This window comes from Otolemur garnettii, unplaced genomic scaffold (assembly GCF_000181295.1).
Source record: "Otolemur garnettii isolate 467f Iridium unplaced genomic scaffold, OtoGar3 scaffold00046, whole genome shotgun sequence".
Taxonomy (NCBI): Eukaryota; Metazoa; Chordata; class Mammalia; order Primates; family Galagidae; genus Otolemur; species Otolemur garnettii.
Genome location: NW_003852441.1, coordinates 12,348,129 through 12,365,644, shown reverse-complemented (window position 1 = coordinate 12,365,644; position 17,516 = coordinate 12,348,129). Strand labels below are relative to the sequence as shown.

At 48.6% G+C, this 17,516-nt stretch overlaps 2 protein-coding genes across 2 annotated transcripts; one reads left to right on the top strand and one right to left on the bottom strand.

Annotated features, from left to right (window-relative positions):
- Positions 1-2,125: 2,125 nt before the first annotated feature.
- Positions 2,126-5,757, top strand: SLC16A13 (solute carrier family 16 member 13). Its single transcript, XM_003791183.3, has 4 exons — positions 2,126-2,655; positions 2,800-2,943; positions 3,956-4,693; positions 5,398-5,757. Exons 1-4 carry the CDS (start codon positions 2,457-2,459, stop codon positions 5,595-5,597), a joined length of 1,281 nt encoding a protein of 426 aa, XP_003791231.1. The 5' UTR covers positions 2,126-2,456; the 3' UTR covers positions 5,598-5,757.
- Positions 5,758-6,627: 870 nt separating this feature from the next.
- SLC16A11 (solute carrier family 16 member 11) lies at positions 6,628-8,540 on the bottom strand. Its single transcript, XM_003791182.3, is given in 5 exon segments — positions 6,628-6,857; positions 6,945-7,712; positions 7,867-8,010; positions 8,265-8,475; positions 8,478-8,540. Coding segments are annotated over 5 exon segments (1,416 nt in total).
- Positions 8,541-17,516: the final 8,976 nt, after the last annotated feature.

The following is a 17,516-nucleotide window of genomic DNA, read 5'->3' as shown; positions in this document are numbered from 1 at the left end:
AAGCTGTTGGCACTCGCGGAGGTGTGCATGTGGTAACCGCAGTCACGTGTGAACAGCTAGGGGAAAGGAGTTCACACATCACTAGCACCAGCCCCCCACCAACAAGGTCAGCTCCCCTTGTCAGGTTCCAGAAGAAGATGACTTAACTGTATTTGAATAAATGTAGATTGTTGTATTATACTTAATAAGCCCTAGTGTGTCTTCTTGAGAAAAAATAAATATAAGACAGCATCTTATTTTCAGTGAAACACGGTATATAGCCACACTAATTTCTGCATCTTGGCATATTCCCCACCAGTCAAATTTTTATTCCACTTACCAAAAAAACTATACACACAGAGCCAAAAAAAGGTATACACATTTTAAGAAAGGAAAAAACTATTAAATGTATAATACTCAAGTCACATTTGACTTCTGTAATTACGAGAGGTGCTTGCTGTGACTTGTAGTCATCTTCTGTTATCAGTATATATTATTACAATTTTAATAAAGTTTTTTATTTTCTTAAAATATATATATTTGTGGCACCTTTGTGAGTGTGTGAGTATATATATACATACATAGTTCCTTATTTTTATTTTCCTCATATAAAATTATAAAACTCAGTATGCTTTTAATGACTACACAGCCTCCCTCCCACTCCCATCTTCTTTCCCACCATCCTAGGTAGAATGCTCAACCTTTGCAGCAAAGGTTTCAAGGTCCAGGTCCCGGGGAGCTTGACAGACAAGCCATTAGTGCTCCAGGGACCAGAGATGAACAGGAAGTGTTTGCTAGGAGTCTGAGGACTGGTCAGATAGGAGAGACTTACTGCTCCAATGGCCAGGGTCAGTTTGTCTCTAGCCTATTCTATGGTTAGACCAAAAAGAGATGGTTAAAGGCCCGGGGTGGTGGCTCAACTCTGTAATCCTAGCACTCTGGGAGGCCCAGGTGGTGGATTGCTTGAGTTCAGGAATTCCAAACCAGCCTGAGCAGTATCGCTTGAGCACAAGAGTTTGAGGTTGCTGTAAGAAGCGAGATGACACCACAGCATTCTTCCTAGGATGACAGAGTGAGACGTTATCTCCAAGAAAAAAAACAAAGGTGGGCTCGGCGCCCGTAGCACAGTGGTTACAATGCCAGCCACATACACAGAGGCTGGCGGGTTTGAACCTGGCCCAGCCCAGCTAAACAACAAAGTCAACTGCAACAAAAATAAATAGCCGGGCGTTGTGGAGGGCACCTGTAGTCCCAGCTATTTGGGAGGCTGAGGCAAGAGGATCACTTAAGCCCAAGAGTTTGAGGTTGCTGAGAGCTGTGACACCCATGGCATTCTACCGAGGGCGATGTAGTGAAACTCTGTATCAAAAAAAAAAAAAAGGTGGTTACTAAGTGGTTGTCATTAGAGGGCAAAGGAAAAAGTTTCAGCCCCACTGAGAAAGAAGTAGGTAGTTGTTGGTAGGGCCCTGAATTAGGTCACAGCCGCCCTTCCTCTCCAGTTATTTTTGGTCTCCGTGGCCTGCAAAGTTTCCTGTTAGTAGAAACAGAGGTGACAGGAACAAGTTCCTATTGCAGAAATGAACACCAGGAATCCAACAACCTGTTCTCCTTTCTTTCTTTGGCCTATGAACCTCTCAAGAATCCAAGCATCTAAATCCTGGAAACGATGTTAGCAGCCTCAGGCCCTCAGCCAGGAATTTCGTTTAAGCCTTATCTCATAATCCCTTCCCTCACTCTCCCACAGCCTTCAATTCTTGAATCCTTCATTAAGCAAGTAATTGCTTTTCTCTCCAGAACCAGCTTACCCATCGCGAACCCTTACATGCAGGTCTGGGTGCTAAAATTTGGACAGGTTGGCCTGCCAGGTGAACAGAAGACCGAACCCTCCCGGCAGCTTCCTGGTAGGTCCCTGCATCACGTGGGACGCCCTACCTAGTAGGCAGCCTCAAGCCGCTCTTTACGCATGCGCTCCTTTCAGGCCGGGTCCAGAACACAGCGTAAATCCCGCCCTGCCCTTCTGCCTCTGCCCCCTGCTCAGGAGTCCTGCTTCCTACTTGGCGAGCTCTGGATGCGGATGTTAGCCGGCTTGGCCATGTGCTGCCACCCCCAAAGATAAAATAGATAATCCACAACGAGAGGGGGTGCCTCAAGGGAGGGATCCAAACCCTGTTCCGCCGCCTGGCCTTTAACCTATCCCGCCCAGACCCCCAACCCTCTGCTTGGAGCCAGCAGAGCCACGCCCCTGGCGCTTCTGGCTGGGCCAGCGACCGCCTGATCTCTCTGATCCTTTGTCGCCTCCCCACTCCCACCTCCTTGGGGAAGGCTCAGGTGCCTTAAGCCGCCTCGTCAGTACCTTCCTCTCCACCTCCCTCTCCTCGGCTCGCTCCCGAGCCTCTCGGCAAAGTGGACGCGGGCGGAGTGCCCAAAGCCCCGCGACTGCTGGGGCGCTTAGTGGCAGCAGCCCTGTTACCGTCCAGATGGCGCGCAGGGCTGAGCCCCCCGACGGGGGCTGGGGATGGATGGTGGTGCTCTCAGCGTTCTTCCAGTCTGCGCTGGTGTTTGGGGTGCTTCGCTCCTTTGGCGTCTTCTTCGTGGAGTTTGTGGCGGCGTTCGAGGAACAGGCAGCGCGCGTCTCCTGGATCGTCTCCATAGGAATTGCTGTGCAGCAGTTTGGGAGTGAGTGTTGCGCCTGGATCTGGCATCCTGCGACCCTCAGAAAGGAGAGGGGATGCAGGGGCAGAAAAGGGAAAGGGCTGGAGGCGGGGTGCGTTAGGGGGTGATGACTGAGATCTTCTTGAAGAATCCCTTACACTTCCCCAGGCCCAGTAGGCAGTGCCCTGAGCACGAAGTTCGGGCCAAGGCCCGTGGTGATGACTGGAGGCATCTTGGCTGCGCTGGGGATGCTGCTTGCCTCCTTTGCTACCTCCTTGACCCACCTATACCTGAGTATTGGGCTGCTCTCAGGTGAGACCCTGGGCAAGAGCAGGAGAGTCAAATTCATAGATATTAGGCCTCTAGGCTTGCACCTTCTTCCTGCTCCTTCCAAAAGGCTTAGGAAGAAGCTGAGGGAAAATTTGGTTAGTACTTGTGCCCAGAGGGAATTAAGAGGGATGACTAAGTTGATAAACATGGTGAGGAATTGCAAAATTCAAAGATGTTGAAACCAGGTATACAAGCCTGGGGCTACCGGGACTGGAATTTAAAAGGAAGGATTACTGTAAAATTGTGCCAGGTACTGCGACTGTGAGATAGATATCATTATCCTAATTAAAGCTGAAGAAAGGCTTTTAAAAGTTATGTAACTTGGCAAATGATAGTCACACAGCTAGAAAGGGAAGAGCCCAGGTCTAATGCCAAAGTTCTGTGCTAGCTACTTCACAAATATTATTTCTAATCTTTCACAATCTTGAAAACCATATTACCTTGATTTTGCAGATGAGGAAATTGAGGCTGGGAAAGGTTACACAGCTAGAAAGTGTCAAAGCCAGGATTGTAACTCAGGTCTGTAGGACTGCAAAACAAGTGCTACATTCTGCTGCTGTTGGGCAATGTTGGGATTACTGGGCTCCCTAAGAATCCTCATCTCCCTTAAAAAAAAAATCATGTTAATATGAGGGTACATACAATTAGGTTACATTATTTGTGTTTGTAAAGTCCAAAGTCTGAGTTGTAGTTGAGTCCTTCACCCAGGAAGTGTGCCATATACCCCTATGTTCTACCCTATAGGTAGGAACTTACCAAGCTTCCCCTTCATTGAATTTAATTATAAATTCATTCAACAGCCTATGGTTGTTGATCTACTCTTTTCAGATTAGTACTGAGTACATGGGATGCTTGCTTTTCCATTCTTGAGATACTTTACTTAAGAGAATGTTTTCCAAATACATCCAGGTAAATACAAAAGATGTAAAGTCTCCATCTTTTTGTGACTGAATAGTATTCTATAGTCCCAACTCCATTTCTTTCTTATTGACAGGCTGTGGCTGGGCCTTGACCTTCGCACCAACCATGGCTTGTGTATCCTGTTACTTCTCTCGCCGACGATCCCTGGCCACCGGATTGGCACTGACAGGCGTGGGCCTCTCCTCCTTTGCATTTTCCCCCCTTTTCCAGTGGCTGCTCAGCTACTATGCCTGGCGTGGGGCCCTAATACTGGTGTCTGCCCTCTCCCTCCACCTGGTGGCCTGTGGTGCTCTCCTCCGCCCACTCTTCCTGGCAGATGATACTGCTGTGGGTGGTCCTGGGGCCCAACTCAACTCCCTCCTCCATCATGGCCCCTTTCTCCGTTACACTGTGGCCCTCACCCTGATCAACACTGGCTACTTTATTCCCTACATCCATCTGGTGGCCCATCTCCAGGACCTGGGTTGGGACCCGTTACCTGCTGCCTTCCTACTTTCAGTGGCTGCTATTTCTGATCTCGTGGGGCGTGTGGCCTCTGGGTGGCTGGGAGATGCAGTCCCAGGGCCTGTGGCACGGCTCCTGATGCTCTGGAACACCTTGACTGGGGTGTTTCTAGCCCTGTTCCCTGTAGCTCAGTCTTCCACAGCCTTGGTGGCTCTGGCTGTGGCCTACGGCTTCACATCAGGGGCCTTGACTCCAGTGGTCTTCTCTGTGCTACCTGAACTGGTAGGGACTGGAAGGATTTACTGTGGCCTGGGACTGTTGCAGATGATAGAGAGCCTCGGGGGGCTGCTGGGGGCTCCTCTGTCAGGTAAGGGGAATGGGGTTACCAGGTGGGCCAGGGCTTCCATGTTGCACAGGTGGGGGAGGGAACTCTTCCCATTAGAGAGTATGTGAAGATTGCTCTCTGGTATGGTACAATACACAGCCTGTATGGCTAATCATAGCAGCCCTCAAACAAGTCTATGGGGCAGAGAACTTGGGGCTGGGAAGGTCTGAGTGGAAAGACAAAGAAGAGCTAAGTAGATGGCAGGGTGCCTACAGCTTGGGTTTTCAGAGGACCTGGCAGGACCTGTCCAGACATAGTACCTTTCCTTTTCTTTGACTCACTGGGCCCCAGGCCATGTGTCTGAGCCTACTCAGACAGGCTCAGGTCAAAGTTCTGCAGTCTCAAGTTGCCAGAACCTTCAGACTTCTAACAGTTTTCTCTTACCCATTAACTGAAGGTGTAGAAGGCCACAGTTGTCAGAAAGAAAAGCACAGGTGCTTGACTCAATCTGGATCTCCAAATCCCTGTGGGCTTGTTTGGAGGACCTTTCTGAAGGCAGGGTGGTAGTTGAAATTACCATCTGAGGACTTTTAGGGAAACCAGAGTTCTCAAGTTCATCCAACCCTGCCTTGTGAGCTCCAACTCCTCCAAGATTATGGGTGTTCCCTTCACCAAAAAATGCAACTGAGCTGGCAGTCCCAGCAGACAGATCACCCATGTGTATTATTTTTCTCTCTTGAACCTAGGCTACCTCCGGGATGTGACGGGCAACTACACAGCTTCATTTGTGGTGGCTGGGGCCTTTCTTCTTGCAGGGAGTGGAGTTCTCATCACGCTGCCCCATTTCTTCTCCTGCTTTTCAGCTACTATATCCAGGCCCCAGGACCTTGTAACAGAGCCACTGGAGACCAAAGTCCCCCTGCCCAATGAGAAGCAGGAGGACTGAACTCCACAAGAGGCAGTCATGCACAGAAAGCCAGAGCTTGACAGCTCCAGGTCTTCTGCCCCATTTTGGCATCCATGGAACCACAGTGCCTTATGATTCTTAATCTGCCTTCCCCAGAGCAGGTCTGGGGCTCCTGCAATGTGTGTGCCAACCTTTTGTATTTTGTTGAGGTCCCTTATTTCTCCTCCTTTGCTCTCCCAACCTTTTCCAAAACATCTAGGAGTTCTGAAGGATCCAGAAATTCCTTTACTACTATGAAAATCAATGGCCAAGACATCACATTTTACCTACAGTCTCTAGTGTTGCCTCCTAAGTTTCTTCTCTGAAGACAGATGTTTGGGAAACAAGGATGTCCACTTGAGATAAAACTGAATAAGAAAATAATCATAACCTCAAAAAGAGCTGGGGCCTCTATGCTTGGGTTGGCTGGATGGTGTCATGACTGGGAGTGCAGGGGAGTTGTCCAGCGATTCTTGTGATCCTTGACTCTGTTCCCCGGGCCACAGTACCTCCTACCCACCCACTATTTACTCCCCTCTTTCCTAATCCCTATGACTTAGAAAAGTGGAAAGAATAGGGAGGACGTGGGGCATATATGGGAGAGAAAGAAGACTGATAAAGCTGAAGTCTGGGCCTAGAATTCTTGAATTTCCCTCAGGAAGAGGGAAGATTGAAACGCAGGAGTTACTCTGGAAAGTCTGTCTACTAATGTAAGGGAAAGGCGGATAGGGTAGATAGCCCCCCCAGAGCACCTCCCACTCCCAGCAACAAACTGAAATTGACTAGTACATGGCAATTTCTCAAAAATTACCTGTTATGGTAGGGACTTGGGTAAAGAGAAATGGATTGCCTGGATGGACAGATACCATTCCCCACCCTCAGTACCTACTGGGATCCTGTTCCTGTCAACCCACCATTTTTGATACTGCAGCAGAATGTTTTCAGGGTCCTAGATTGGCTAACCCTTGGAGCTGTCAGGAGAATTAGGTAAGAACTCTTTATTGGAGGAGAGGCTCAAACAAGCAAATGATCAACAAGAGGTGTCCAGAGTGGAGTGAGGGTCTCCTGGGGAGAGCAGGGCAATCTTGGGGACTGGGAGCAGCTCCCCCATCTCAGGAGGAGGAGTGGGTGGAGGTGAGGCTGGACGGCAGGAGGGTAGCGCTCTGGGCAGCCCCATGTAGATGAAACTGCCAGAGAGGATGAAGGAGCTGCACACCAGGAAAGAGGCGGTGAAGTCTCCTGTCTCATCCCTGAGGAAGCCTGAGAGGATGGGTGAAGGAATTTAGAGGTCTGGGACCCCAGGAGTAGAGGACAGCTGTAATCGGATCTGCTGGTTCAGGCCCTTACCTGACAAAGGGGGACCCAGGAGCCCCCCGAGGCTCATCAGCATCATCACCAGCCCGGTGGCCTGCACTACACCTCCGAGGCCCACCAGCCCCGGGAGCACGCCGAAAACCAGTGGGGCATAACTCCCGGCGCTCAGCCCGTAGGCCCCAGCCGCGGCCAGCAGGGGGACCCCCCAATCCCCTTCACTCCCCACTACAGGCACGAGTCCCACCGCCAGTAGCCCCAGCCCTGTCAGAGTTCCGAACACCGCCAGCAGACGCGGGAGGGGCACCCAGCCCTGGTCTGCCAGCCACCCGCACACCAGCCGGGCACACGCATCCCCCACCGCAGCCACGGCCACCACCAGGGCTGCCCCGTAGCCCCCCAGGCCCCGGTCTAAAGCGTGGGGAGCCAAGTGTACGTAGGGAACGAAGTACCCTCCCCCAATTAGGGCTGTGCCTAAAGCAAAGACGGAGAAGGCCCGACGTGTGAAGAGACCCAGGCCCAGGGCAGCTAAGGGGCCTCGGGGTGGGGTCAGGGGATCACCAGGGAGGGCCAGGGGTCGCAGCAAGGCTCCACAGGGGGTGAGGTGGAGGGTGATGGAGCCAAGGAGGAGTAGGGCGCCTCGCCAGCCGAAAGTATCAAGAAGGAGCTGCAAGGCGGGTGCCAGGAGCAGCGAGGAGGCCCCGTTACCCGTGAGCGCCAGCCCCACCGCCAAGACTCGACGGCGGGAGAAGTAACGGGAGAGAGTACCGAGGGCAGGCGCGAACACCAGGGCCCAGCCGGAGCCTGCAAATGAATAGGGCGGGATGAAGGCGGATACCGTGATGCCCCAGCATTCCCAGCCGGGCTCCCACAGGAGGACACTACCTCGTTCATGCCTTCAGCCCCCAACAAGCTCCACCTTCACCCCTGAAAAACCCAGGTGTCCCACTCCCCTCACCTGCAAGGAGGCCCAGGCCGAGGTAGAGGTGCACCAGACTGCGGGCGAAAGCCGAGAAGACGAAGCCCAAGGAGGTAAGGACGCCCCCAACCATCACCACGGGGCGCGCCCCCCAGCGTGTACTCAGGGCGCTGCCCACTGGGCCTAGGAGGGGGCGGAGTCAACGGAAGACACGCCCCCGTACCCCCACCCTCTAACATATCTCAATGACTGCTTGCCTGGCCTACAACTCCTCCCCCGGACTGATAGTTCCTTTCATCTCAAGATCCAGTGTTTTCTAGAACTTGGTTCCACAGGTCGCCCTTTCTCAGGTGGTCTGGTAATCAGGTGGGTCTCCCACCACCGCTCTGAAGGCCTCTCCACCCCGTTCCCGCCTCCCGCCTGGGGGCCCCCCTCACTGGCTGCCTGTTGCACTGCCAGGGCCAGGGCGCTGACCCACGCAGTGTCCTGGGCGCTTCGGTCAAAGTGCTCCGCAAGGTCAGGGAGGGCAAGGCCCAAGGAGCGTAACAGCCCGTAGGAGAGTCCGTTCACCGCGAAGGCTGCGGCTGCCACCACCCAGCCCCAGCCCCCATCCGGGGGTCCGGCGGGCTTGGGGATCATCGTCGTCTGGCTGGGGTGGAGAAACACCTGTGAGTGAAGGCTCCACGTCGTTGCCTCTGATAGGGAGATGGCATCCCTGAGATTCAGCCTGTAGCTGCTTGCCCTGGGTGGGCACATCACCCCCAGCACTATATGCCAGGGCAGAGGGAGCGGGAACCAGGCCTAGAGATAGAACTCCTGGGTCCGTGGGAGGTACTGGGACCGAGGACAGCCTGATCCCCTCGGCCGGGGGCTCCCCCTCCCGCACACACACTCCTTCCCCCTTACCCGACCTCTCCGGGCGGTGGGGGGAAAGGGAAAGGCGAGAAATGGTTCGGCCGGGTTTTCGCCCCGCTTCCAAGCGGGCGGGGCCCGGGAGGGAAGCAAGTGCTGAGATGGAGCCCAACTTGGAGGATCTCTCTCCGTAAACAGATCACCACAGGGGCCGGAGCCACCTGGGACTCGGGGGATATGGAGGGCGGGGGAGAGCTGAGGCAGTCAGCCAATCCGCGGAGCTGCGGGTGAGGCCAGACGCAAGTCCCACGGGGATTGAATTATATACAGACACACAACACACACACACACAATCTCCAGCCTCTAGGAAGGGAACGGCGGGGAGCGAATGCTGCAGGGCCCAGCTGGTCTCGTACCCACGCACCTTCCGCCTGCTCTGCGCAGAAGAGAGAGACTCGTGGATTGCAATCCCCAACAAGCCCTGTGTCCTCTGCCAACAACTGGAAACAGGGGCAGTCCCCAAAGCCTGAGGGGATGAGTAGTTTTATTCTCAGGAACGTTGCTGAGGATCAGGTAAATCTTGGATATCAAATCACAGATCTCCACTGAGGCCTGCTTGGTGCTAAGCAATAGCATGCCCTCATAGAGGGAGAGAAGAAACAGAACTCTCTTAATATGAAGAACTATGGTGTTTCAGGGTCTCTGCATGTTATCGTTTTGTCCTTACAATAACCCTATGAAGAAGGTGTCATCCGCATTATGTAGATGCAGTAACTGAAGCTCAGGGAAAAAAATAGTGGAAATATTTGAATTAAGGTCTATCTAACCGCAAGTCTTACAAGAAGAACAATCCTAGGCCTGAAATAGAACCTGCCACAATTGAGGGAAATGTCCTGGAGACTGATGCAAATTTTCCCTGGATAGGGCAGAACCTTTACAGAGCCAGAGAGCTTATGATTCTAAAATAAGGATCACTAGGAATAGTAAGGTTCCTTGAGATCAGACTCTCTAAAGACTTTAGGTTAGAATTTTAAAAGTAAAGTAAGAAACCAGAGAATTGGACCCAGGTATTGATTTCTTGAAAACCTTTAGAGAAACTATCCCCCCCGCCCCCCCATCCCTCCCTCCCCCCACTCTTCCCCCGCCCCCCCATACACTACTTTACCTCAGCTGTTTGAATCCAGAAAAGTGTTCTTTGGTTTAATTATTAAACAACATCATAGAAAATTCAGCAATTTACAGTTTGGAGCATGCATAGGGTGACAGCCACATGATGGCAGTGTTTCCTAATTGTTGAGAAGAAAAGATTTACAGTTTAAGAAGTGAAGTTGTAAATCTAAAAAACACAGTATGACCTTCAGTGGCTTTCTATTGGTAGTAAGGGGAAAGATCAAATTTCTCTACTTTGTGTTTAAGGCCTTTCATAATAATCAGAGATAAACCCAGGCAACTTTTCTACTCCATCTCCCTCCCTCCCTCTTGCACCCTCCCAGCAGCCATTAGCTTCTCACCTGCTCAATGGATGTGTCTAGCTTTGTTTTACTCCTGGATTTTTGCATATGTCATGCTTTCTGCTTGAAATATACTGACTGGGCTACAGGAATCCACAAAGACTTAAAGTCCTGCCGATGCTGTGATTTGCACCTGTAGTCCCAGATACTCAGGAGGGTGAAACAGGAGGATTGCTTGAACCTAAGAATTGGAATCCAGCCTGGCAATAGCAAGGCCCCCGTGTTTTGTTTTGTTTTGTTTTGTTTTTAATATAGGTATGTATATCCTGACACTTACACCTTAGGAAAGTAGCCCCACCTTAGGAAAGTTGCCACACCGGTTTTCCCAGCCTGGAGTGCTCTTGTGAAAAGCTGCCAGGGAGGTGGAGTCAGCAGGCCCTTGGCGACCTGGAGAGCCAGCTGGGAGAGCAGGAAACAGTCTTCCTAAGAAGGCTGTTGAGGACTCTGCTCCAAGTTGAACAAGACTAACTTCTGGGTCTGGGAGTTGTACTAAGTGATACTGAGCACTTTTGCAGAATACTTATGAACCGAGAAGGGCATTCGTTACAGAGCCTGGAAACTTGGGTGATTGTTTGTGAGACTCTTTTCTACTTCTTCTTCCCTATATTCTTTTCCAAAATTGCTCATGGAGCAATAGCATAGAGAATGGGAGAATGGACTTCCAAGCTACATGATTGTGAATAAGTTACTCACCTCTCTGTGCCTCAGTTTCCTCTTTTTTTTTTTTTGAGACAGAGTCTCATTTTGTTGCCCTGGGTAGAGTGCCATGGCATCATAGCTCACAGCAATCTCAAACTCTTGGGCACAAGTGATTCTCTTTCCTCAGCCTCCCAAGTAGCTGGGACTATAGGCACCTGCCACAATGCCCAGCTATTTTTAAAGACAGGGTCTCACTCTGGCCTACACTAGTCTTGAACCTGTGAACTCAGGCAATCCACCCACTTTGGCCTCCCAGAGTGCTAGGATTACAAGTGTGAGCCACCACTCCAGGTCCAGTTTTCTCATTTTTCTTTTCTTTTCTTTTCTTTTTTTTGAGACAGAGCCTCAAGCTATCCTCCTGGGTAGAGTGCTATGGCATCACAGCTCACAGCAACCTCCAACTCCTGGGCTCAAGCGAGTCTCCTGCCTCAGCCTCCCAAGTAGCTGGGACCACAGACGCCCGCCACAGCACCCGGCTATTCTTTGGTTGCAGCAGTCATTGTTGTTTTGGCGGGCCGGGCTGGATTCTAACCTGCCACCTTAGGTGTATGTGGCTGGTGCCTTAGCCACTTGAGCCACAGGCGCTGCGCCAGTTTTCTCATTTTTCTAATGGGAGTAATAATAGTAGCTACCTGATGGATTGTTGTGAGAATTAAATGAGTCACTGTGTTTACATGTTTACATGCCCGAATATGATATATTAGGCCTCATTGCTGCCATTGTGACTGCTAGACCATACAGTCCTGCCACCTCTCCCCAACCTAGCTACTTCTACTAGCACCTCAAGTTCAAGGAACCACCTTGGTCTGGAGAGTTCCCAGTAGAACCACAAGGGTTATAAAATGTGAATGGCTATAAAGAAATTAAATGGAAGTTGGTTTTTTTTCTTGTGGTGAGTGGTTTCTTAGCATTTTCCAAAGTTCATGAGAAAATGCTAGTCTCCCTATCTTGACTCTGAAAACAAGAAAGAAGAAAGGAGTCAAAATAAGTTTTATCCATTCAATCCTGTGTATAAAACATTTATAAGATATTTACCATGCCAAGTGCAATGCTGAGGGGTAGGGATGGAAATATGAATAAGATACAGTCTCCCTCCTCTTGGCTCCACCATCAAATCAGAGGAACAGTCATATAAAGAAATCTCAGCACAAGGAGAGGGACGGATATACCACAGAGTGGTGCATGGTAGGAACTGACTCATTTTGCTCAGACCTGCTAGGAAGCTTCACAGAAGAGGAGCCCCTTAAGCTGGGTCTTGAAGGATGAGTAGGAGTTTGCCATATGGATATGTGGGCAAGGGCATTCCAGGCAAAGGGAGCAACTTTTAGAAAAACACAAAGGCCTTGAACCAGCTTGGCACATTGTTTATTATTTGGAAAGCTATAAATAGCCACTGTGTAAGAGTGTGTAGAAGAATAATACAGGATGAAGTTGCAAGGCCAGAGGGTTCCTTCTGAAAGACTTCGAAGGCCAGGCTAAGGAATTTAGATGTTTTCCCAGGGACCGATGTTTTTCAAAAATTTCCACTGAAGTAGCATTTACTAATACTCGAAGTTGAACAAAGAGGAGAGAGGACTCATCCTGCAGTCAGAGAGCTAAGGAGAGTATGGGTTATGGGCCTTTTGCAAGTAGGACATATCCTGCTTTATGTTGAAAGTTCATGTGGAACTTTCTATGCTACTTGTTATAATAATGTTTGATGCATCTTTTCATAGGAAAATATATATGTCTTTTGAGACAGAGTCTCACTTTGTCACCTTGCCAGCATGGTATCATCATAGCTCACAGCAACCTCAAACTTTTGGGCTCAAACAATCATCTTGCCTCAGCTTCCCAAGTAACTGAGATTACAGGCCCCTGCCATGACACCTGGCTAGTTTTTCTACTTTTAGTAGAGATGGGGCCTTGCTTCTTGCTCAGGCTGGTGTTCAGGCAATCTACCCACCTCAGCCTACTAGAATGCTGAGATTACAAGTGTGAGCCACCATACCTGGCCTGGAAAATCATTTTTTAAATACATTATTTAACTTTTCTCACTTAAGTCTTCAAGAAAAAAGATAATTCTCCAGAAAGGTGTACATTTTCATTCCAAAATTTTGTTTTCCCTGACACATTGCCACTAGAAGTAATGGGGAGCCACTGACAGCACAGGAAGGCTTCCTCTAGCAAGTCGCCCCAACCATACCATGTCCTAATCTGCGTATGTTAACACCCATCGGAACACCTCTCAGCCTGCAATGAAATCTTCCATTTCCATCTTCTGAGATTCACTCCCCATGTTGCCCTTATACTAATGAGACCTTGGAGATGGGACCTTGAATTATAGATCTCTGGCTCTTTCACACCCCAAAATGCCAAAGGTGAGTGATGGAAGCACTGAATGAGAGAAACAGTAAACAACAGAATCATTGAATGAGTGGACTTGGTTCCTGATACTCCCCAGATTGTAGCATTATTACAAGAGGGAGTCACTGATGGACCAAACTAATAGCACCCACCAATGTGGAGAAAGCCCCAGAAACAGATCCTGAGCCAGAGTGTCCTTATCATAGAGAGATAATAGAGAGAGATCATAGAGAGGGTCAAGCACTGTACATCATTTGCTTTGGCGACCACGGGGTCTAGGAGTGTGTCTGTGTCTGTGAACACAAGACTTGCTCTGGGGCTTTCTCCCAGGAGCCCCTTCAGGAGGTTCTTGGGGCCTCTGGAGCCTGAAATCTCAGGAAATCCCTGAACTGAGCCCGGCTATTCCTAGAACATCCACTGGGGGCTCCCTCTGCAAAGGGTGGAAAGGAAGGAAGAGGGGCAGGTGGGGATGGAAACATGACTCTGTTTGATATTCTCAATAATATGGGGCTTTTCAATGTTTGTTCAGCCAATCTTAGACTTCTAAGACCAAATAGAGCTGCTTCTCACCCCTACACCCTGGAACTCTCTCCCCTTCCCCCACTCACCCAGGTACCAGGCTACAGCAAATCAGCATATTAAGGTGACCAGATTTTAACATTGGTAAAGCGGGACACCATTGATGGGTGGGGGGGGTTCTTAATTAAAAATTTGGTCTATATGGAGCAACAAAAATTTTCATAGAACGCAAAAATAGTATTGCAATATATATTTTTTAATTTCAACATAAATACAATTTACAAATATAATACATTAAAAATTACGTATTGTATTGTTTTATTCTTTGGCATATTTCTCATCTGAGTGAATTTTTCTTTAGTTGATTGCTATAGTTGTTTTAAAGGTCATGAAAATTTTCACAAGAATATGTTAAATTATATTTCATACATGAAATGGCTTTCAAAGTCTCAACACTTAATTATGATTTTTCTGATGTCCACACTTTATTTACCGTAGAAAAAATGCATTCAGTTGCAGCGTTAGTTCCTGGTAAGGACAGCATGTATCCCACAGTTTTTAGTGCATTATTGTGTGGAACATGGTTTGTTTCAAAATGATGAAATATTTCTGACCATTTGTTCTCTATTGTGATTTTTGCAGATGTCCAAGATTTAACCTTTTCCTTATCAATATATGTATTTAATAATGATACCTCATAAATTGTAAGTGTCACTTTCAAGGCCGTCACTAGACTTTTTGCTGCCACTATAAAATATAAATAATACAAGTACTGTTTGCTAAATTCATGAAATAAATAAATAAATCATTTACCTAAATTATCTGAATAGCTGATTTGTTGACATCACTTGTTTAACTAGCACTAGCACACAGTACAATGTGTATCATCTGAGAAACAGTTACAAAATGTTTTCGTCATTGCCAATGTCAAAAAATGCCATTGTTCATTAAGTCCAAACAATAGTGGTCGAATTCTAACAACTGATCAACAATGCGAACTTTGATAAGCAGTTCTTCATAATCAGTTCTCAACAATTATTTGTTATTATTAAAGTTTAACATTATAAAATTAACAAAAATAATATAAAACTCATATCCTGGTGAAATAGCCACATGGCAGCGGAAAACCGTATATTCCCTTCCTGTTCTCCTGCCGTTCCCTAGCTTGTTGTGCATTCTTTCCAAAAATTGGGACTTTTTAAAAACGCAGTGGGACACGGGACAAATTGTTAGAAACTGGGACTGTCCCGCCAGAAGTGGGACATCTGGTCACCTTAGCAGGGCCTGGGAAAGCAAAAGAACAAAGGTCAGAGTCTATGGCTCAGGACCAGTGGAGAACATTTGTTGAGATGCCCTGAAATGGGGGTGGGTGATGCAGCAAGAGGACCACAGATGGAGCACATTGTCAGGAAGAAGTATGCTTGGATGACCACATCAGCTGAATGAACAGAGAACAGAACTGAGTCCCTTGAGCCTTGCGTCAGGACTAGGACTAGGGTAAGGACTTTGATGAGCCTTGATAGGGAGGCTGGCAACATGTTGGTGCAAACAAGACAGAGCTGAGGCTGGAGCCGAGGCCTGGGATGGATGGCAGCCTTACCCCATGTTTTTCCTCTCATACCCTCCTCTACCAAATCTGTCTTCACTGCCACTTCTTTGCTCTCAGTCACCACTATCTTCTCATCCCTGTGAAAGTTCTTAGTTGTAAGCCATGAGCTTACTAATTCCGACTTGTTTAAGGAAAGAAATGGTTTATTGCAGGATACTGGGTAGGTCACAGAATTACCTGGAAGGCTACAGAACTAGGTTTGGAAGGAGCCCACATATGGCCACACCCTAAACAGGTTGCTACAACCACTGCTGTCACCTTGGGTTGTTAGATGTTGCTGCTGGCAACCATCTACAACAAGGTGGTCTAGAAACAGCTGCAACTGCTAGGAAAGATTTTGTTTCTGTGCTCCACTAGTTCCTAAACGTAAGTCCAGGGGTGTGGTCCTGAATTCCCGCATCTGGGCCATGTACTCTCATCATAGCTGGAAGGGACATGAGAAAAGGGAGTGTCAACAGGCAGATAGGTTCTGCCTTCCACCAAAAACAATAAGGTGGGGAATTTCTCAAAGGGAGAAGTTCAGATATGAGGCAGCCCAAAATGTTCTAGAGCCTGTTTTAGCTCAACTAAAACAGATCAGATTAGGAATAGGATTCAGATTGGACCTAGCAAATTATTTTTTTTTTTTTGAGACAAAGTCTCACTATGTTGCCCTCAGTAGAGTGCTGTGGCATCACAGCTCACAGCAACCTCAAACTTTTGGGCTTAAGCAATTCTCTTGCTTCAGCCTCCCCAATAGCTGGGACTACAGGCGCCTGCCACAACCCCTGACTATTTTTTTGTTGTAGTTGTCATTGTTGTTTGGCAGGCCTGGGCTAGGTTTGAATCTGCCAGCCCCGGTGTAAGTGGCTGGTGCCCCAGCCTCTGAGCTACAAGCACCAAGCCAGACCTGGCAAATTATTAATAAGATATTTCCCGAGTTCCATCTATAGCAGTTTCTAGGCATCTATTAAAAGGGACAAATATGTCAAAGGATTATAGGTGACACTTCAGTGAAGTAAAGCTTAGAAAGGATGCAGCACAGCTCTAGACTCATGGTATGCATTCTACAAAAGCAAGTTCCCTTTCATTTCATTTCATTCCATTTTCCAGCCATGGGTTCATTTCTATTCTAGTCTAATCTCTATTTCAAGCCCCTAGGCTCCTCTTGTCTTGACTTGAGAGAGGAAGTCAGACCAGGAGGGGCCAGGGGGTGATGTCATTTCCTTTCTGCTGTACCCAGCCTCTGAGCTACCTCTGAGTTTTGTGGGGCGCTTTGTCTGCCTTCCCAGTCCCTGCCTGGGCATCTCTCCTAAAGGGCTCAGCCTCTTAGTAGCCACAGCTGACAACCACATCCATTGTCCCATCTGCTGTTAGGGCTGCCACAGCCCTGCCTGGCCAGAATCTCTACTTTCCAGCTCAGTGATTTCATTCAGGACCAGAAAGGGGTCCTGATTGGGACAAAACCAGATGACAGGTTTTATATAGGTTTTCAGCTATAGGGATGAAAATTTGACATCCTGGAAGATCTAGGTGTGCCAGGCAGAATTTTCATGGCCAAGTAAGCAATGAGTCCTTGTTTCCTTTCCCCAAGACAGAAATGCCAGTATGGACACTGGGAGGAATTGGGGTGGGGTGGGGAACTGACCAAGTCCTGGGAAAGTCCCAAAGCCACAGGAGAGTCTCTGAGCTAAGGTGAGTAGCCACTGCTATTTCACACAAATTCCTCTTGTCCTTGCACAGCGTGGATCTATTTCTTCAGGTGCACTTGCCTTAGAGGGCTCCTCTTGTCTGCCACGAATCTCCTTTGTCTCTGCCACATCTCAATGTCATTTCCTCTGCAAAGCCTTCTCTTGCTCCTCCTCCACTTTCAAAGCATTTTATATTCCTGGGCAGGTCTCTTCATAAGGGTTCTGTAAGGAAAAATAAAATATATGAGGACCATTCCCATACCCCAATTCCTTATGCAAAAAGGAAGGTCAAGTCTACAGGCCTAGTCATACAACACTCCCTTCGAATGAAAACCTATTACTAGGCTTGGCACCTATAGCTCAGCAGCAAGGGCACCAGCCACATACACCAGAGCTGGTGCGTTGGAACCCAACCCAGGCTGCCACACAACAATGACAACTACAACAGCAACAACAAAAAAGATATACGGGCGTTGTGGCAGG